This window comes from Bradysia coprophila, assembly GCF_014529535.1.
Source record: "Bradysia coprophila strain Holo2 chromosome X unlocalized genomic scaffold, BU_Bcop_v1 contig_117, whole genome shotgun sequence".
Taxonomy (NCBI): domain Eukaryota; kingdom Metazoa; phylum Arthropoda; class Insecta; order Diptera; family Sciaridae; genus Bradysia; species Bradysia coprophila.
In genome coordinates, this window is record NW_023503292.1 from 3,208,586 (window position 1) to 3,231,669 (window position 23,084).

At 37.4% G+C, this 23,084-nt stretch overlaps 1 protein-coding gene across 5 annotated transcripts in view; it reads left to right on the top strand.

The window, feature by feature from the left end:
* Positions 1 to 23,084, top strand: part of LOC119067041 (chloride channel protein 2) — a 228,147-nt gene that overhangs the window by 45,937 nt on the left and 159,126 nt on the right. Inside the window, exons 1-2 of one of the 5 annotated variants that reach the window (XM_037169781.1) lie at positions 961 to 1,238; positions 16,384 to 16,561. The exons of 1 other annotated variant lie outside the window; for it this stretch is intronic. In XM_037169781.1, the coding sequence (XP_037025676.1) occupies positions 1,069 to 1,238; positions 16,384 to 16,561 (348 nt within the window). In that variant the 5' untranslated portion in view covers positions 961 to 1,068. Of the gene's footprint in view, positions 1 to 960; positions 1,239 to 16,383; positions 16,562 to 23,084 lie in introns of those variants that run through there. 3 more of the 5 variants (XM_037169782.1, XM_037169783.1, XM_037169785.1) reach the window with 3 other exon arrangements.

Sequence of the window (23,084 nt, forward strand, 5' to 3'; positions counted from 1 at the left end):
ATGAATTTTGATTAAACTCCGATGAACTATTTCGACCAATTCTCCGTCCCAAATATTCTCAAAGGCATGAAATACATAGTCTCACGGCCATACAAAAGTTTCGGTCTCAACAACGGTCTCAAATACGTTTTTTTTTACCGGGTAGTCACCAAATCCACAATGAGACTATTCAGCCAGACTCACTACGTCTAGCAAATGTAACACGAGACCACTCACTCAGTCTCAGTACGTCTAACAAATTCAATACCATCCTCGAATGACTTTAAAATGAGACGTCTCATCATTCTCGGATGAATTCCGATGAACAATCCCAGTGAATTCTCGGTCTCCAACGGTCTCAAAGGTCAAAAATACGAGTCTTACTGCCACAAACGGGCCGGTCTAAAATAGGTCTCACATACCACTTTTTTTCACTTGGGTCCTATCTGTTGCTGTTTATAAATTTCAATTGTTTATTTTGCCAACCAACTAACGAAGGGTTGACCCGAATATGCCCATCTTCAAACTTAGCCTCAGTATTTCGACTCTTTCAGGAAAATAAAATTGAAAACTGATTTGATTTACTCAAGATATCTACGTGACAAATTGAAAGGTGAAGATATTAGCCGCGCAGCGAATTTGTTTTAAAGAACGATGTAAGTATTAGAAATATCAATTTTATCAGCGAGGATCTTGATTTCAAAGGGTCGAAAATGAAGTAACATGAATTTCTCAGGGGGAGTGGGCACAAATTTTTCCAAGGGGGCGGCGGCCTCCGGCGCCCTAGCTAGATACGGCCCTGTTAGACAATATTTTTACACCGCACGGCACACACTTTAAAGACAGAACATACATACACAAAACTCGCTTAAACCTTTCGGTAACATCTCCATTGTTCCGTTCATTCATTCAATTGTTATTTGCTTATTATTTGATTAAGATTGGTTAACCTTGTTTCGAATCAGTCTTTGTACATATTTTATAAGTTAGTTGGAAGTGACGCAGTACGGAATATACTCGCATGAATTCGTTGATTTCCTTTTAAGCTGTTGTTTTTATTATTTTCTCAGTTCAGAAAAGTGTGAAATAATGGCATTTAATAAAAAAGCATTTCAAAAACAGTTAGAATGGAACTGGAATGGTGATTTAAATAAAAAACATGATCGTGTCTATGAAAAAATCATACATGATGAAGAGTTTGGAGAGGAAAATGTGGAACTTATCGATTCAGAATGGGCTGATTTTGAGAAAGCACTCAGGTTAGTTAAAAAGTTCCATATTTCAATAAAAAGAAGAATAGTATGTTGTGTTACAAGTATTGTAATGTTGATTTTTTCAGCACTAGACCCAAGTTTTCCTTACGCGAGTAAGGAAAATTGGGTCGTGTGCTGAAAAAATCTCATTACAATACGTGTAACACATCATGCTTTGTGCCAACCGAGAATTGAAATAGACAAATGCACAAAAATTCAGAATTTTCATTGTAAACAATCACTCTTCGAATTTGATCGATCACGTTGCTTTGCATTTTTTTAAAACGAATGCTGTAATAACTCATACGAATTTCATTTCAACACTGGTTTGAGTGTTGTAATAAGCCATGAAAACGGGTGTTGTAATTTTGGACATTTCAATCTAGTTATCGATATTGAAATCCGTCGTATTTCAATTCTCGGTGGCACAACTTGGGTCTAGTGCTGAAAAAATCAACATTACAATACTTGTAACACAACATACTATTACATGCCTCGGGGTAAAAAGATGAAAAGTAGAGTTTTCGTGTGAATTTTGTTGATCCCAGGCGTAGCCGAGTTCAATAAACACACAAAAACGAGACTTTTCATTGTTATACCGAGTTATGTAATGGATTTTACTTGTTACGGCATGTTTCATTTTCATTTACATTGCCTAATCACGTAAAGCATTGTACTTACGAGGTTCCAAGTTGTTATTTGACAAGTGGGGAATACAGCCCTCCCCGTCGGGTCGGGCTGTAACACCCCACTTATCAAATACACAACTTGGAACCTCGGAAGTAATATACTATTATCACATACGTGCGTTGTTCGGATGTCAAAATTACTTAACTAGAAGTTTAATTCAAAAATTACACTTCAGGTCTATGTTGATGTCTCGATTTCGCTTATGTGATAAAATAGAGTACACACTTGTCACTATCAGTCTCGGCAAGCCTCGACTTCTTCGTGACAAGTGTGTAATATATATTACATGCTGAGGGCGTCGAAAGAGTGCTTGAAACATGAAAAGTACGGTTTTCCACGCATATAGCATGAAAAACATAGCTAACGCCGACCCGTACGAAACACCTATTTGTACAAAAAGCCTTTAATGTGAAACTCTTTATTTCTCTTACTTCATAGTCTACTAAAAAGATATTCGCCCTTTAAAATCACTTACGTTATCCACTTTTTGCCTTATTATCATCAACAAATAAATTGCCGGAGGCAATATAGACAGCCCCGTACGAAGTCAACTTTCATAAATTCCTATTTAAACAGCTATATACCGCTATATTTACCTATATTTTCCTATAAATAAACATTTCACAGATGAATTTGCTATTATATAGCTCTATATGCCTGTATATAGCTCAATATAGCTGTATATAGGTATATATAGATGTCCATATATAGAATGCCTGAAACACCCCACACACATAACCAATTACTTCTATGTTATCAGAAACTCTCTATGTACCATTTTTCCCAAGATATATCACTTTTAAAAAAATCCAATATGGCAGCCGGCAGCCATTTTGTTAGGAGACAGAAAATAGTACCGACGCTTTACATTCGTTAATTCCTTTCAAACAAAAACGAGCCATCAGAACAGTCGGAGCGTTTGCTGCGACTGAGCCCCGTACAAACTTGTATATCTATTGCGTACGTGACCCTAGTGCGTCTGTCACCCTACTTTGACCGTAAGCCTATGCGCCGGTTAAAGTAGTTAAAGTAAAATTATTATGTAATGTGTACATCTTAGAAATTGCGCATAGCGCAATTACGAAGCCCCGTACGACGTTCCTTTCAAATAAAACAAAAATTTCAAATAGCCCTAAAATTTTAATTTATTGAGTATAAATACACATAGGGCCTAGTATCGGCCTCAGTTACATTCTATTCGGCCTTTGATTACCTTCCAAATGAAACAAAAAATACGGAAAACGGATGAAATTTGCTCGAGTTATATGTAAAATACACATAGGGCCCTAGTAGCGGCCTTAGTCCGAGGACCCAAATTTAATTTTTTTTTTCAACAAAATTCTATTCGGCCTTTGATTACCTTCCAAATGAAACAAAAATTACGAAAAACGGATGAAATTTGCTCGAGTTATATGTAAAATACACATAGGGCCCTAGTAGCGGCCTTAGTCCAAGGACCCAAATTTAATTTTTTTTTCAACAACATTCTATTCGGTGTTCGATTATCTTTCAAATGAAACAAAAATTACGAAAAACGGATGAAATTTACTCGAGTTGTATGTAGAATACGCATAGGGCCCTAGTAGCGGCCTTAGTCCGAGGACCCAAATTTAATTTTTTTTTCAACAACATTCTATTCGGCCTTTGATTACCTTCCAAATGACACACAAACTACGAAAAACGAATGAAATTTGCTCGAGTTATATGTAAAATACACATAGGGCACTAGTAGCGGCCTTAGTCCAAGGACCCAAATTTATTTTTTTTTTCAACAACATTCTATTCGGCCTTTGATTACCTTCCAAATGAAACAAAAATTACGAAAAACGGATGAAATTTGCTCGAGTTATATGTAAAATACACATAGGGTCCTAGTAGCGGCCTTAGTCCAAGGACCCAAATTTAATTTTTTTTTCAACAACATTCTATTCGGTGTTCGATTATCTTTCAAATGAAACAAAAGTTACGAAAAACGGATGAAATTTACTCGAGTTGTATGTAGAATACGCATAGGGCCCTAGGAGCGGCCTTAGTCCGAGGACCCAAATTTTTTTTTTCAACAACATTCTATTCGGCCTTTGATTACCTTCCAAATGACACAAAAATTACGAAAAACGAATGAAATTTACTTGAGTTCTATGTAAAATACACATAGGGCCCTAGTAGATTTTCACTTCTAAGGCCCTAACTCACGGTCCACACACCCGATTTAAAAAAACTTTTTTTTCCTGGATTGATATTGACAATACCTATCATTTGCCGTGTCATTTACATATCCATCGTTTATTTTGCCATAAATATCACCAAAAGACCTTAAATCACTTAGATGGCCCTAACTCACGAAGGGCCGACCCGAATATGCCCATCTTCGAACTTAGCCTCACTATTTTGACTATCTTTCAGGGAAAAAAAATGCTGAGAATCATACATGGCATATTCGGTATCATTGGAAAGCTTAGACATGCTAACTTTTACAAGGTATATTGTGTTGAAATATTCCAACCGGCAAGGTATGGAAGCAGCCAAAGTTCACCGAGGGTAGCAAAAAGTGACTTTTCTGAAAATGTTCCAAAAGAGACCACTTTCAAAAAAAAATTATTGCCATTCGAAAGAGCACATTAACCTTGTCTAGAAACGCTATTAAAGTGCTGGATCGAGAACTTCGTCGAGGAGGCATCACCCCTTGAAGAGGTGGAATTTTCGACTTTCAGCTTCTATTGCTCTGCGACCAAATGACCGAGAGCAATAATTTTTACATGGTTGTTCTTAGAATTTGTCCCTCTACCGATTGCAGTTTCAAACACTGGTCCAGCAACTTTTACTGGGCCAGGCGACGATAATCCTAGTTCTCAGAAACGGCTCAGTGGTTGCGCCTGCAGCATGTGCCGTTGTATAGTCTCTCCTAACTCAGATATGAAAAGAACCGATATGGAAGTCGACATGTTTATTTAAAATTCGTTCAGCCCCACCGTGCGACCATGTGCATATCAGCACGACACAAACTGAAATGAGCAATCATTTCAACTGTAGGAGCGCATATACACTTCTTCGTCACTTGTTAGAAACTCGTTTTTTGTTTTGCCGCTGTATCTCTCACATACAGCTTTTTTGGATCTCTCACATCCGACAATTTCTTGGAAATTTTAGTAACAATAAATGAAGAATTACGAACAATTATTGTTACTATAAACCGTATATTTCAGCTATAGCAAAGTATATAAACACTGAAGGTAATGCAGACCCTCAGCGGATCAGAGAAATTACGGATTTAAAGTTTCAGGTGAATTTATTTTCGTATGTTGTCTAACTTAGACTTGTGCAACATGACGGCCCTAAATCCTTCCAATTCACCACTAAATAACGCAAACGAATTCAATACGTGTGCAACATGACGAAGCTAAGATTCACCTGAAAGTTTGGATCCGTGTGTAACTGTGGATTTGCATCAAAGTATATAAACACTGAAGGTAATGCAAATCCACAGTTTACACTTTTGTTCTATAGAATAATATTTTACATCATTATTTTTACTTCACACGGCAAGTCACACGGTCTATTACCGGATTAATTCCGTTTTGGCGGATTTGCACTTTAATTCCTATTATTTCCAATAATTTCTATTAATTTCTAATAATTTCACGATATTTTCTGTAACTATCCAATGAGGGACCTACCCTAACTAATGGCGTTATCGTAAAGTTCCTCAAAAGTGATTACATTCGCACTAATTTATTTTACCGGAAACGTACACACATTCAAACTAAAGCGTTTCAGTAAAAAATTTTTAAGATTACCGCCGACATTTTATTTCTGCTGGGTCATCTATTCTGCAATATTCACATCACACGAAACGACAATATAATATTGTTGTTTGTTTACATGATTGGACATAATAATTTTTTCATCATTTTGGTGGATTTTTTTGGTGGACAGAGATATGCTAAGCTGACGGCTGGCAGGGCCGGATTATAGGCAGGGCCGACCGGCCCGGGCCCGGGCGCTGGAAAAATGGGGGCACTGAGAAGTGAGAAGTAGTTGGCTTGGAAGATAGAAATAGAATGTTTTGAAAGTAGAAAATAGCGAAAATTTCTCGCTCGCTACGCTCGCGAACATTTACTCTCTTCTCACGTAACACAGGCGCTGAGATCTGGAAACTGAGAGCTAAAAAAAACCTGGTAGGAAGAAATTTGAATAGTGAAATAGCGAAAATTTGTTTAAAACGCGATAGCTAATATATTGTGAAAACTTGTCACTTAGAATCAAAAAATTTCACTCGGTCCGCTCGCGTCTTCACTTTCAATTATATTTTAAAATTTAATTCGAAAAATGTTTACTTAATAGCCATAGAATAGATTAAAATAGATAAAATAGATTTGTGTGCGTCACTTCAACCATTTCTGAGAAAAGTCGACAGTTTACCAAAATTTGCATAAACTGTCGACTTTTCTCAGAGCTGGTGAAAGTTACACACAAATCTTTTTTTGATTGAAAGCTAACCCATTTGTGGTTGTTCCTGTCGTCTTACATTTTTCAAAAAGGATTTTGATAAAAAGATATCATCGAAAACGAAATATGAAACTCGCAAATGTAGGCTACAACTTTATCTAATCATCCATGGCACCCAATATCAGCAGAAAAACGAAATCTTTTTATTGAACTACTGAAAATTTTCTGTACTGTAATTTGTGTAAAAATTTTTTATTTTTGTATTTTTTGAAAGGCGCTGGAAATGCTAAGCGGCTCTGACGGCTGGGACGCCTTTTCCATATAACGATTATGAAATGTCAAAAATGGCTGACTAAGCATTTTGCAATAACCATGTTTTTCAACAGGTAGTGATCACCGAATGGTTCGTGCAAGAGTCACGTTAAATACCAGATTTCAAAGATCACAGCTAGTTCAAAAAAGTGAAAGTATTGACGTACAACGGCTTTACACACAAAATGAAGAATTTGCTACGAAAATGACAACCGAATTAGATAACGTCAACAGTCAATGTGAAACATTGGACGAATTGAATAACAAAATCGTCGATACAATAATGGGTTTCATGAAATCCAAATGCAAATCCGTCCAAGGGAAAGAATCAAAACTCAGCAGAGAAACATTAGACCTGATCGCAAGCAGAGCAGAGTTGGTAAAAAACAGAGGGCGAGATTCGGTGGAATACCGGAACTTGTCTAAAAGTATCAACAAAGCAAGGAGATCAGATGAAAGAAAATATAATGTCCACTTGGCTCAAAACATAATTGAAGCAATATGGAAGTCCTACGGAGAAAAATGACAAACGCCAAAAAAGAAATCTTCAAATTACGAGACAAAACAGGATCGAAATGCGATATTTAATATTGCTACAGAATTTTATGAGAATTTGTTTTCTTCAGCAAGACAGAGTCCAACGGAAGCAGAGTCCAACGGAAGAAACCGAAGATAGACCAATAATTGACGGGATGGCTCAGTGGTTACGTACTAGCCTTCCACCAAAATGATCCGGGTTCGATTCCCGTGACAGACAAATTCCGCATGGAATTTTTCTAGCGATTATATCGCATTGGTAACGTCCTTAGTTCACTCAAGCTTCATAATTTGGGTAGTTGCGGTGTGTTTGGTGGCTGCAACGATGTACACACTGAATGAATCGTATGACGTAACCCAAATACGATGAATTTGTGTACATATGTCTAGCCTACATTAAGGCGAGATATCAATTTCGCACCTAACTTTCCTCAGAGAGTAATTACATACTTCGAGGCGTGGTTCGGAAGTCACGTAAAGCCGGTGGTCCAGACTGAACTTGTTATTGGCTGTAAAAGGCTGTTAGAACGGTCTCAAAACCAACAAATAATAGAAACGTGGGATCGGAGGATATGCCCGACATAACTGTTGATGAAGTCAAGGCCGCAGTAGCCGAGATGAAAAACAAAAAGTCTCCCGGAGAAGATTGTGTTCCAGTGGAAGCCATTAAACTAGGTGGAGACTCCTTATTAAAGGCAATCACGGCTTTGTTTAATCAATGTCTTCAATGGGAAGAAGTACCAGAAGCCTGGGAAAATGCGGTAATTACATTGCTGCATAAAAAAGGAGACATAACAAATCTGGAAAATTACCGACCCATAAGCCTATTGTCAGACGTCCCACTGATTTTCGGAGTGTCCAACTTAAAACAAGTCGGGCATTTTTCTTGAAAAAGTCGGACAAAATCGGACATATTTTCGCTACAAAGTCGGACTAAATCGGACATTTTCTAAGGAAAAGTACATGTATTTTTTCAATAAAGTACAAAATCGGACTATTTCTCATCGATATACGTCGATAAATCGTACTTATAAATCGAATTTAAAGGCATCAGGAATGAAGTTCATCTAAAAGATAAAAAGCACCTCTAGCAAATTTGCTTCGCTGCAAAAAATCTCCAATAATCCTGCTTCGGGCTTATATCGCAGGCTTTTTAAAGACTATTTTGGATCTGTGTCTGAACTTTATGGAAATTTAAACAGATGCATGTCAGTTCCTGAAGACTTATCACTCAATCATGGTTCAACAACCTCCCTGTCGACCTACAACTTATAACTTAGATGTCAGTAGGAATATAACTTATAAATTCGATTGTCTTTCGATTGTAAGTTGATGTTATGTATATAAAATTGTAAATGAGAGATTCTTTTGAAAAACAACATACCGAAATCGGACGCATTTTCCTGAGGACTTTTTTTGTGTGCCCAGACAGGTATTCGACCCTAGAGGCCAAACCCACTTTCAAAAAAATTCTTCGAAGTTTGTGTGGCTGGTGAAAGGTGATCAAAAACCGAAAACTTGCACTTTTTTTATAAAAATTTCTCGAGTTACATGAGCCGCACAGTGTCGTGTTGGGTGTCATTAGAAAGGTAAGCACACGTACTATTGAGCCGAATATGGACTTATTGGTTTTAAAATTTTTTTAAAGACTTTCACTGTTCTTACTGAAATTTCTCTAGGTACACAAAACGTGGGGTATCATTTGAAAGGTAATTTTATGTGCTTTTGAACAAAATAGGGTCTTATGTTAAAATGTTTAAGTGTCCATATTCACCATAGATGCTTCTAAACAGGGCCTATTTTTGGGAAATCGATTTTCCACAATTTGTTATAATTTGCCAACATTTGCTAAGATTTTCTAAAATTTTCCAAAATTTGCCAAATTTGATAATGGCAAATTCTAGAAAATTTTAGCAAATATTGGAAAATTTTGGCAAATTTAGGAAATCAATTTCCCAAAAATAGGCCCTGCTTCTAAACCACATAAGACCCTATTTGGCCTAAAAGCACATGCAATTACCTTTAAAATGATACCTCACACGATCATGTACGTTTTGTGTACCTCGAGAAATTTCAGTAAAAACAGTGTAAGTCTTCGGTTGAAAACTTTAACTGCACATATTTCAGTGTCAATGAATTTTAAACCCAATAAGTCCCTATTCGGCTCAATAGTACATGTGATTCCCTTTCTAATGACACCCCAACCAACCCTGTACGGCTCGTGTAACTGGAGAAATTTTTGTAAGAAAAGTGCAAGTTTTCGGTTTTTGATCACCTTTCACCAGCCACACAAACTTCGAAGAATTTTTTTGAAAGTAGTTTTGGACTCTAGGGTCGAATACCTTTCTAGGCACACATAAAAGGTCCTCTGGAAAATGCGTCCGATTTCGGTAGGCTGTTTTTCAAAAGAATCCCTCAAAAATGTAAGTCCACATAGCTAGTCAATACAGTAATATATTTACTGCCTTAATATTATAGGTACATACATGTACAATGTTAAAATGTGTAAACAACTAAATGCGAGCGGAGCGAGCGATTTTTTTCTCGTTTGCATTAGAAGCATTTAATGTTACTAACAAATTTTATCTTGAAGAAAAAGTCTCATACTTTTGAGGAGAAGTAGGACAAAGTTGGACAATTTTTGATGAAAAAGTCGGACAAATCGTACAAAGTCGGACAAATGTTGAAAAAGTCGGACAAATCGGACATGTGGGACGTCTGCCTATTGTCAACACTCTACAAGTTGTTTATGAAAATCATTACGAAGAGGAACATTAACAAGTTCGACTTCTACCAACCTGTTGAACAAGCTGCTTTCAGATCTGGTTTCAGCACAAACGACCATTTGCAGGTGATGAGAACGCTTATTGAGAAGTGTCGTGAATACAACATCGACATAGTCTTGCTATTCATAGACTTCGAAAAAGCTTTCGATTCAGTGGAACCATGGTCGATATTGGACGCATTAGACGAATGTAGAGTAGACTCAAGGTACTCCAACACAATTCGATATGTGTACAAAATGCTACTTCATGTATAAAACTTCATAAGAGCACGGAGAAATTTAGAATCGGCCGAGGTGTAAGGCAGGGTGACACCATTTCACCGAAATTATTCACGGCGATTCTGCAGAGTTTTTTTAAGAAGTTAAACTGGAGTAAAATGGGAATAGAGATAAATGGAGAGTACCTGAGCAATATCCGCTTCGCTGATGACATTGTACCGATAGCAGCGAATTTAGGTCAGGCTCAGCTTATGCTACAACAGTTGAGTGAAGAGGCAAGCAAAGTGGGCCTAAAGATAAACTTGTCGAAAACGAAAGTCATGACCAACATCGGGGACGATAGAGAAATCAAAATTGGTGACACTGTCATTGAACGAGTCGACAGCTATGTATATCTAGGACATAAACTGAAGCTAGGTCTGGACAACCAGACTGCAGAAATAAGACTTAGGAGTGGTCTTGCATGAGCAGCGTTCGGAAAACTCAGACTAATTTTCAAAAGCAAAATGAATAATAGTCTGAAACGCAAAGTTTTCGACACTTTTGTCCTTCCTGTGCTCACTTATGGAGCGGAAACGTTAACTTTAACGAAAGCATCCGAAGATAAATTGAGAGTGACACAAAGAGCCATGGAATAATGCTTGGAATAACACTCAGAGACAGAATGACGAATCAATGGATTCGACAACAATCCAGGGTCGTTGATGTCATGGAAATGGAGCTGGGCGGGACATATTGCAAGAAGGACAGACGAACGTTGGACCAAAAAGATCATGAACTGGCGACCATATAAAAGACCACCAGAGAGATGGACAAACGGAATTAAGAATATTGCAGGTACAAACTGGCAGCAAATGGCAATGGATCGTACGAAATGGAAAGAAGTGGATAGAAACAGGCTGAAAAAGAAGAAGAAGAAGATGTTTAAAGACATTTTTAGCCCCGTACGAAGTACGAAGGGGCTTATAGGATTACGATGCCGTGTGTAATTGATGGAATTCGAAGCAGACGGTAAGGGCAAAGTGTTTGCCTATGTTCATAGATAACGAATCCGCAATAAAAATTTTGTCCGTCTGTCCGTCCGTCTGTCACGTCGATATCTTGAGTAAATCAAATCCGATTTCAAAATTATTTTTTTTCCCTGAAAGATAGTCAAAATAGTGAGGCTAAGTTCGAAGATGGGCGATTTTGGGTCGACCCTTCCGGAGCTGGGGCCCAATAAGTGCCTAACTGTTTTTCGACGATATCTCCAGACATTTAAGCAATACACTTGTAAGTGATACGTCAAATGAAAGGTATTTACAGTACCGATCGACAAAAAAAAAGTTTATGAAAATTGGATGACCGACTCGTGAGTTAGACCCCTTGGTGTGAACTAGGTACAGGGCGGCAAGCCGTTTTTGCTTGTAGGTTATCCATGAAATTCGATTCACCAGAGCGTGAGCTAGGTCTCTTGGAGTGAGCTTATATGTGGCTACTCGGCCGTACAGTGAAGGTGGTGTTTTTTGTTAATATCTCGAGTAAACTTTGACCGAATTTCAATTTTTTTTTGTTTGAAAGGTACTAACGAATGTAAAGCAGCCGTACTACTTTCCACCTCCTAACCAAATGGCCGTCGGCCGCCATTTTGGATTTTTGTAAAATCAATATAAATAGGTGAAAATGATACTTACTTAATTTTAGGTCAATTCGAAATTTGTGTTACATTTGAAAGGAACGTCGTACGGAAAATTGGCTACTAAAATTATAAGAAGTTGTTATTCTTTAAAAAAATCGCTGCGCGGCAGCTCATTATTCGTCAACTGCGAAGTATCACAATAAAACTTTCGTCCATATGTAAATTAAATACTCTCATTTAAGTAAATTTTATTCGGCTCTCTTTTTTGTTCCACGTTAGTTAAGTGATTGCTGTGGCTTCTTCAGTTCGTCCTTAAGAATTCGATGGTTAAAGAGTTTAGATTCACAAAATGGAAATAAAAACGTAACTACAATTTTAATGAGGAAAGGAAAAGCTTATGAAAATTGGATAGTTTCCAAGTCTATTGAGTGACCTAAAGTCTGACTACTCGACCAAAGAACGTATAGAAGATTTTTAAAATAGAATCGGAATAATAAAACTAGAAAATTTAATCGATTTGTCGCTGAAATGGTGACTTTATGTTCATTGTTCTTTAAGCATTTTAACGGAAGCTTAAAAAGTCGAGGATTATTGGAATTATTAGGAAAATTTTACAATTCTATTTTTTCGTTGAATGAATTAGAATGGTTCGGATATCCATTTTGTCTCATTCAAATTACAGCTTTTAAAGTGAGATCTAAAATCAAGCAGACATTTTTCAGATATTCTGTTTACACTTTTGTTCTACAGAATAATAATCTACATCAATTAAAAATGTATAATTCGTTATGGCTTCGTTTGAAGGTTTTTAGCATTAAAACACCACGCTTGCTACTGCGGGTTGGTGAGTATGAAAGCTTTACTTTGCTCGCCCCCGGTAATCCTCGAGCTCTGACCCGCACATTTCTGCACGTTCCGGGACCACCGTGCCTATCAAAGTGCACAGTGCCCGACGGGGTAGTGTTACTCTTTTTGAACATTCTTTTCCATAAAGCTTTGCCCATTCTTTTGAACCTATCTGAGCAAAAGGTTATTCGTCCTTTAAAAGCTTAACCTAGTAGCTAATAAGAATTCTGGGATCGTTCTATCCTTTGGCTTCCTGATCGTGTTGTTTCACCTCAACGTTGGTCCCTTAACCCCAATTCTTTCGGCTTCCAGCTCACGATTCATTCAACCTTAAGATTGATCTATCTAATCATATCTTATTTACTGCTACGTCCTCGTTAAACTTCATTCCCTCCACTCTTTTTCAAACTGGCTTGGGACAGTCTTTGGCGGTTTTATTAAGTTTCCATAGGAGGACATGGACAACTCAGTCAAACTTTCGCGATTTAATGGCGTTTTGAAAAGAGTCAGTTCTTCGGCCCTTACTTGTTTTTTGGCAGTTATATCACGAGTTACAGGGAGATAAAAGTGTAATTCGTCATGTTTTCTGTTTTGCGATTTGTTTTGGTTTGTAAATGATTACACAAAAAATTTGTTTAACAAATGAAAATCTAGACTTTTTATTTTATTCATCCTTGTTTTAAGCGCGTGCCTCATCAAAATTAAAAAAATTAAATCAGCACTTGTTCAACGAACTTTTCTTGGAATCAATCACAAACCACAACAACTCCCAAACGAGAAAATATGCTGAATTTCACCTTTGTCTCCCTGTAAGTATATCCAACGCAATCTTATTTTTACTAGTTACTGGAGGGAGGGTGATCAGAAATAGGCATTTATGAGTAGAAACTTAGTTACGTTTCTAACGCTAAATATTTTGGTACTTGACATTTTTATATAACTAAAAGAACTTTCCGTCTGGAATCTAATACCATACTTTTTCGAAATAAAAAATCTACTAAGGAATTGATAATTGATAATGAGTTAGTGGAACCGGATTTTCTTTGTTTCAAAGTTTTGCTTGGACCATTTTGACGGAAACCAGCAGGATTCATTGGTACTGTGAAGATCAAACACTTCTTAATTAATCGGCAATAGACCGTGTGCAGTACAAATAATTTATTTTTAATTGATCTTCTTCTTCTTCTTCTTCTTTTTCAGCCTGTTTCTATCCACTGCTGGATGTAGGCCTCTCCAACTTCTTTCCATTTCGTACGATCCATTGCCATTTGCTGCCAGTTTGTACCTGCAATATTCTTAATTCCGTTTGTCCATCTCTCTGGTGGTCTACCTATAGCTCGTCTTTTATATGGTCGCCAGTTCACGGAAAAAATTGGGGCCCCTAAAATCGAAATCCCCCCCAGTGCGAAACTCTTATAAAAGGCCCTGGTCGCATGTGGCAGATAAATTTTCTTGCTGTCTGTTCCTGATAATCTTGCCATTTTGCGACGCAGATTTTTTTGGTAAATTTTTGGTTGTTTCCAGTCAATTTTTTTTTGGTAAAAATTATTTGATAGATGATGAGAAAAATTAAGCCAGCTTGTTTGAACTAATTGGGTGTAAAATTTAATTTTTGCGTAACGAAGCTGAAAGCGTCAACTCTAGCAATATCATTAATTTTAGAAATTGTACTTCAAAGACTGCGTCACACTTTTCTCGAAGAGATTTTTGTTGGGATATCAGTCGTTTTAGAAGTGTAGTCAACACTGCTTTTTATAACAGTTTACAGCTCTAATAAAAAATTTGATGAAATTCGATAATTTGACGAAAATCGAAAATTTGACGAAATTTTAAAATTTAACGAAAACCCAAATTGAACGAAATTCGAACATTTGACAAAATTTGAAAATTTGACGAAATTCGAAAATTTGGCGAAATTCGAAAATTTGGCGAAATTCGAAAATTTTACGAAATTCGAAAATTTTACGAAATTCGAACATCTGACGAAATTTGAATAGAACTGTGCGCCGGTCTGAGCCGATGGTATCGGCGGCTAAAATGACGCCGATGGTAATCGGCGGCCGGCTGAGTCAAAAAATGACCAGGCGTCGGCGGCTAAATTGTTTAAATTTAAATTTCATAAAAAACGTTTTAAAACATGTTCTTTTTACAGAAGTTTCCACTTTATTCTGTATAGAGTACTGAAGAAATATTTTAAGTCATAGAAAATCTCTAGGTATAATTATTTTCGTTTTAGATAAAAAGAAATACGCCCAGGTCTACAGCCGACATATAATTACTATTCACACCACTAGCACCAGCTGGTTTATAATTTAGTTTGTACGGAAGTGTTTTTCGACGAGTAAATATATTAATTTTTAACTAAAGGCTTTGAAAATGAAAATTTAATAATAATTTTTTTTGAAAAATTTCGAAAAATTGCTTTTGCCATGGTAGACAAAAATTGTACTTCGAAGTAAAATATTTGGGGAAAAAATTGAGTTGAAAAGTAAATTTTAGAAGTATCTTTTCAGCAGACGCCGCCCATTAAAAATGCTATGCTCAGCTATAGCGGCTGAGGCTGGTATTACCGGCGGGGTTCGGCTGGACCTACATTTGGCTGGCGCGGCCGGCGTGGCTCGCCGGCGCAGAGTTCTAAATTTGAAAATTTGACGAAGGAAGTAACTCTATCTGCAACCATTCAAGAAATAGCTCTAAAAAACCCTAATTGACCCACCCATTTCCAATTTTTGACATTTTCCACATATGCCAATCTGTTCTACTCGTAAAACTCTGAGACTTTGCCGAAGAAAGTAACTCTATATATCTCATAATCGCAACCAACTCCTTTCATCCTACGCTCGAGTAGCTCAAAATTTGGTCAATCTGACCACTCTAGCTCAGCCGGATCTGCACCAATTTTTCTAATTATTTTTTTGTTCGATTCGTTTGGTGACCTTTCATTTGATGGGTCGCACGCCTCGAAAACCACACTCAGAAACCACTTCGAGGCCAATAAAACAAAATTCTGGTTTTTCCCGGGGTGTTGGCGTATCACATTTTCATTTTTATGCCCACCCTGAGGCTCCTGCAAAATTTCATGGAGATTGGCTGACTAGTTTCCGAGATCGACTGTCGATAGATAGACAGAGAGACAGATAGATAGAAACATAAAGAGTAAGTTGAAAGATTTTGATTCTTTGGAAAAAGTCAATTTGGTGTATTTTGTATGAAAATGACAAATTTCAAAACGATGTATCTCCGGCAATTTTAAACCTACATAGTCGAGTGATAGCTCGTTTTGCTCGTATTTGAAACAAGAATATGACAGAATAGGTTTTGTAGTGATATAGACCAAAGGGTAGAAACTGAAACGTTCAGCTGTGCATAGTTGCCGCATCTCAAAAAAATTTGTTCGTTCTTTTTTTGGAAGTTAGACTGCGTCAAGTCCTTTGCTATCGCTCCAGACATGATATACAGAACCGTTTAATGTATGTCATACTCACTCCGTAACGATAAAAGTTTCTAAGCTACAATTTTCGGTTGTGGTTATGTAAAATACTTGTTAATAAACATTTTCGCCATACGCTAAATAAAATAGATCTAGTAAATTAAAAAAACACAGCTCTTTAACAGTTTTTCTTTTCAATTACATATTTAATCTGTAACTGTATCTGTTTCTGTAACACTATAGACCTTTCTTTTTTCTTTTTTGAAAGAGAATTTCGCGAACGTCGTATTTCCAATGTTTCAATGGAAAAGCTTCATCATCGTTCCAAGAAAACAAGGCGTGTGCGTCCGCAAGCGTTTTATCCATGCCCTCCTCCAACAGCGGCAGAAATGGATAAAGATGATTCATCTGATGAAGATGATCCCTTTGGATACATTGATACTTTAGTAAGCAATTTTATGTTTTTTGCATGCATAGATATGGGACCGACACATCACCTAAAAAATATTTAAAAATTAAATGAATGAAGAACGAGATCTATATTCGCCCTTGTGTATGAATAGTATGTAATATCTTTATATTCAAAAACGTGAGGTAAAGTTAACCTTATTTCACGGAGCCAAAATTCTGCCTCAAGTTTTGAATAAAATATCTTAGTTGACAATAGGAACAAAAAGGAAATGGGTGCGAACTCGATTCTCAGTATTTTTCGACCAGCACAATATTGGAATTGGGTGCGAACTCGATTTTGGGAACTTTTCCATAAACTGAAAATTAGAGATTGGTGCGTACTTAATTTTGGTCACTTTTCGAGTAACAGAAAATTGGAAATGGGTGTGAACTCGATTGTTGGTGAAAGGAGAAGGAATTTTGTTCGTTTCTAGGGACTTCCTCCTTTTACGAAATGTAAAGAAAAGACATTTTAATCGATCCTATGGAATTCATCCTTTTCACCCAATTCCAATTCCACAACATCTGTCTCAAGTGTCCAATTACAAGTTTCAGTTTATCAAACAGTCTTCAAAATCGAGTTTGCACCAGTCTCGAGAGCCGCCGATTTTTAGCCGGCCGATAACGCGGCTAACGGCTAAAAGTGCCCACGCTGCCCATGCAAGACCAATCCTACGTCTTATTTCTGCAGTTTGGTTGTCCAGACCTAACTTCAGTTTATGTCCTAGATATACATAGCTGTCGACTCGTTCAATGACAGTGTCACCAATTTTGATTTCTCTATCGTCCCCGATGTTTGTCATGACTTTTGTTTTAGATAAGTTCATCTTGAGGCCAACTTTGCTTGCCTCTTCACTTAACTGTTGTAGCATAAGCTGAGCCTGACCTAGATTCGCTGCTATCGGTACAATGTCATCAGCGAAGCGGAGATTGCTCAGGTACTCTCCATTTATCTTTATTCCCATTTTACTCCAGTTTAACTTCCTAAAAATACTCTGCAGAATCGCCGTGAATAATTTCGGTGAAATGGTGTCACCCTGCCTTACACCTCGGCCAATTCTGAATTTCTCCGTGCTCTTATGAAGTTTTATACATGAAGTAGCATTTTTGTACACATATCGAATTGTGTTGGAGTACCTTGAGTCTACTCTACATTCGTCTAATGCGTCCAATATCGACCATGTTTCCACTGAATCGAAAGCTTTTTCGAAGTCTATGAATAGCAAGACTATGTCGATCACCTGCAAATGGTCGTTTGTGCTGAAACTAGATCTGAAAGCAGCTTCTTCAACAGGTTGGTAGAAGTCGAACTTGTTCGTGTTCCTCTTCGTAATGATTTTCATAAACAACTTGTAGAGTGCTGACAATAGGCTTATGGGTCCACAGCTCTTGCGCTAATATATTCCTGTGCCGAATATTGCTGCGAATCTTGGCTCGAAAGCGCCCACGCGGCAAAAGTCGATGTAGAGCTGAATAAGGCAATGCGAACAATCACCGGCACCGTAAAATCGACTCCCGTGGAATGGTTACCAGCTCTCAGTGACATCTTACCGCCACATATTCGACGCCAACAAAGCCTGCTGAAATTGTACCGAAAAGTCTTAGTCAACGAGGACATCCCACTGAACAGAGATTTAGCTTCTGAAGTGCCGGTACGATTGAAATCACGATGTCCGGTGAGTACCTTTGCGAAGCAGTTGCACACCAACAATTTCAACCCAAAAGAAGTCTGGAAAGAATACTGGACGGACAGCGGCCAAAGGAGTCAACTATTCGACGTTGACGGCTACTCAGTCAAATCGGAACATTTCAAACTTCCCCGAAAGCTGTGGTGTAATCTGAACAGGCTTAAAACCGGTCACAGTCACGCTGTAATACCATGCTCTACAAATGGAAAATTATCAACGACCCGGGATGCGAATGTGAAGAACGAAATCAGACAACAACTCACCTATTGATGGAATGTCCCCTGTACAAATTCCCCGGGAACGTGAGCGAACTACTAGAATTGAACAGTCAAGCCAATAATTGGCTACAAAACTTAGAGCTGTGATGATCGCAATGTTTTGTTTTTAACTTTGTTTGATTGCTGATGCTATTGTGATGTCGACGTGAAACGTCATTTCTCAAGCTTTTGTTTTTGCAAGTTTTTTCTTCTTCTTATTTTTATGTAAATCTAAGTTACTGACGATGTGATACTTATTGTACTGTGAGAGTCATTATACCATACGATAAATAAATAATAAATATTGCTTGGCCAAATTTTAAGCTACAAGAACGTGTGATAGTTGGTTGAACTCGTACGGCTGCCTAGTTTTTTAAAGCTAATTTGGAGTCATTTGGATTTAAATTGTAGAACTTCAATATTTGCTGTATATATGGTTCCGCAGTCCACGACACAAAAAAATTTTTTGAAATTTTTTCTAGTAATAGGACTTGCGTCACGGGCGCTATACTAACGCGCGCCCATGATGTATATAATATGGTTCCGCAGTCCACGACACAAAATTTTTTTTTGAAATTTTTTCTAGTAATAGGACTTGCATCACGGGCGCTATGCTAACGCGCGCCCATGATTATTACAAAAATGTTACTAAATTCTTACTTCCCATGATACTTCACGCAAAGTATGTAAGTATGAAATTTCTGTTCGCATATTCCAGCGCCCCATTTTCCCAGTGCCCTGGACTATGGTCCAATTGGTCTCTATGAAGAAGAGATACTGACAAAAATGCTTAGAAATAGTTTAGGTTTATAGAAACACATACATTTTTTACTAATCCGAACATCTAAAAATAAACAGCAATATAGATAAACAGTCTGCCAAAAATTAGATGAAAGAGGTATTTTTGTATTGCCAGCTGAAGTGTAGTTCACCTAAATCTGTATTATTGTTACACATCAAAAATAAGCCTAAGTCAATTGTGCTCATTAGAAACCATTGACTTTGGAAACATCTATAGACTGGCAGTATCAAAAAGGGTCTCGTGCACAGTGTGTGAAGCCAAGGTGCCATAGACTGTTATGATGGGGAAACCTGCGGGAAGTGGTAAATGAAGACAAAATACTTTTATGTAAGGATTTGACACTCTCCACCAGTTCTTCATTCGGATCGAAATCCCCCTCCAAAAAGCTTCGCCGTCATAACAGCCAAAAACATGAAATCCTCTTAAAATTTGTCTCGCTCAAAAGCAGTTTTTCGCATTTCCTGCACACAATACAACAAAATACCGTACTGTCCTGTTGTGACATTTTCTTCTGATGCGTGTGGGATGCCTTCCTCGCCTCCGGTTCGAAATATTCCATCAAGATAGTAATGTACAATGGCTACTTTCTGTGTTTCCACACATTTCATTAACAGAAGAATCGCGCAGTAACCATAAATTTTTTATGGTAAAGTTAATCCGAAGATACAGCAAAAAAGTGTCTTTTAACATTTCGTAACAGAAAAATTCGAGTATGTTTTCGGCGCAAAGTGTTGGAGGAAGTTAATTCCTACGAAATGGAAAAGATATTAATCATACCAATCATGGAAAAAATGTTTATGAAAATTGGTTAAGTAATAAGCAGAGATATGGTCCTCGAAGTGAGACAATACCGGGCTACTACGCCCGGGGGTCTAATTCTTTATAACTAGCTACCAGACAGCCTTTTTCCTGCCTTACTTCGGGCAGCCAATCAAGTAAAGGGAGACAATCAGATGACTAGTATCTGCCTTACGGGAGAGAAATTTCCCGTTACTTACCTTCTTATGCAAAGAGAGTCAGTCTACTATATTATGGTCATTTGTATCATACACAAATCGAAGTATTGGTATAGGTTGGTTACTATAGGTTAAAATATTTGTTCATGATTAACCTAGGGTAATAATTTCTTTCTGTTCATAGCTAATGATTTTTTTTTCATTTTATATACTTATAATAAACACAAGTATGAGTTTGGAAGATTTTCACTTTTGCTACTTCATTGGAAATCGATTCAACGTCGTAATTCTGATATGAGTTAAATGTAATAGTATTATACATGACTAGTGATAAAAAGATGAAAAGTAGATTTTACATGCTGACGGCGTTGAAAGAAGTGCTTAAAATATTAAAAGTACGGTTTTCGACGCATGTAGCATGTAAATTTTATTTGTTCACCAAGGGGAGAAAATAGGAAAATAGACTCAAATTTAAATTCTCTATTTCTCCGAGTTGAAACCAAAACAAAGTGACAGTTACAAAGAGAAAAAAAGATATTGTTCACCTTATGGGAGAAGCAGGACATAGTCTTGCTATTCATAGACTTCGAAAAAGCTTTCGATTTAGTGGAAACATGGTCGATATTGGACGCATTAGACGAATGTAAAGTAGACTCAAGGTACTCCAACACAATTCGATATGTGTACAAAAATGCTACTTCATGTATAAAACTTCATAAGAGCACGGAGAAATTCAGAATCGGCCGAGGTGTAAGGCAGGGTGACACCATTTCACCGAAATTATTCACGGCGATTCTGCAGAGTGTTTTTAGGAAGTTAAACTGGAGTAAAATGGGAATAAAGATAAAAGGAGAGGCCTGATCGCACCGCTTCGCTGATGACATTGTACCGATAGCAACGAATCTAGGTCAGGCTCAGCTTATGCTAAAACAGTTAAGTGAAGAGGCAACTAAAATTGGCCTCAAGATGAACTTATCGAAAACAAAAGTCATGACCAACTGCGGGGACGATAGAGAAATCAAAATTGGCGACACTGTCATTGAACGAGTCGACAGCTATGTATATCTAGGACATAAACTGAAGTTAGGTCTGGACAACCAAACTGCAGAAATAAGACGTAGGATTGGTCTTGCATGGGCAGTGTTCGGAAAACTCAGACTAATTTTCAAAAGCAAAATGAATAATAGTCTGATAAGCAAAGTTTTCGACACTTGTGTCCTTCCAGTGCTCACTTATGGAGCCGAAACGTTAACTTTAATGAAAGCATCCGAAGATAAATTGAGAGTGACACAAAGAGCCATGGAACGGAGTATGCTTGGAATAACACTCAGAGACAGAATGACGAATCAATGGATTCGACAACAAACCATGGTCGTTGATGTCATGGAAAGAATAGCATCTCTGAAATGGAGCTGAGCGGGACATATTGCAAGAAGGACAGACGAACGTTGGACCAAAAAGATCATGAACTGGCGACCATATAAAAGACGAGCTATAGGTAGACCACCAGAGAGATGGACAAACGGAATTAAGAATATTGCAGGTACAAACTGGCAGCAAATGGCAATGGATCGTACGAAATGGAAAGAAGTTGGAGAGTCCTACATCCAGCAGTGGATAGAAACAGGCTGAAAAATAAGAAGAAGAAGAAGAAGAAGAAGAGGTGAGAAAATAAAAATTTCTTCACCTAAATTGTCATCAGAGAGAGCGTCAACAAAACGCCATCTTCTCATCGCATTTTTTTATAGAACTTCACAGAACTTCATATATTCGTGCAGCCTCACGGTCTCTGTATATATTGGGATACTACAATTTTAAATGCGATCTAGCCTTACAGGTCTAGGTTTTTCTATATCATTGTAAAATTTTTATAGCCCTTTCATTAGGCACACAATCGTAAAAGTCTATTCGGTATAGCAGGCTCGGCCAATTTTGATCGGTATCAGGAGTTTGGTCCATTAAGCCAAGTCCGGCTTTGAATCAAATAATACCCATTCTGATATTTATATATTTTCCCCTAACCGTAGACATCTACGTCACAAGCACGGAAAGGTTCAAAATTCGAGTTTTCGCGTTAGGTTTGATGGTGAAGCCTGAATTAATAACCACGCAAAAACATAAACCTTAATTTTATGGCGTATTCACTCTAAAATATTACATTCTGCACAAATTAATTGAGCAATTTTTGGTGCTGAAGCATGTTAAGCTCCTTTCATCCGTGTGGTCTAATGACAGTTATGATGAGGAAATTTATATTTTAGCCCCTCTTGTTTCCATAAGGTGAAAAATAGTTTTTCCTCTTTGCAACTGACACTTTGTTTTGGTTTTGCAAAATGATGAAACAAAATAATGTTTATTTGGTGGATAATAGTTATTTGTTTACCGAGAAAAGAAAATTGGAAATTCCAACAAGAGCGATGTTTCGCTCGAGTTAGAATTTCCTATTTCTCCCAGTGATCAACACAACGTTTTTCATGCGTACAACATGTGTTTTGCAGTTGTTCTTCACGAAACGTAAACATCGATTTTCATAAAACATAAACAAAGTGACAGTTCAAATCTATTTTCTCCCCACGGAAGAGAAAGTGCTGCACTTTTCTCATTAGAAATGCCATTCGACCAGTCGTCAAAAAAAAACAATTTTCTCATGACCTATAGAGGGGAGAAAATAAAACAAAACACACAGCGCGCATGAACGGTTACTTACATATGAAATAGTCTTAAATCAACCTAGGTGAAATAATAGCAGTGAAAAAGTGCTATTATTTCGCCGTCGGTAGATAAAATAGCGTATTCACCTCTGTCAAAGTATTTAT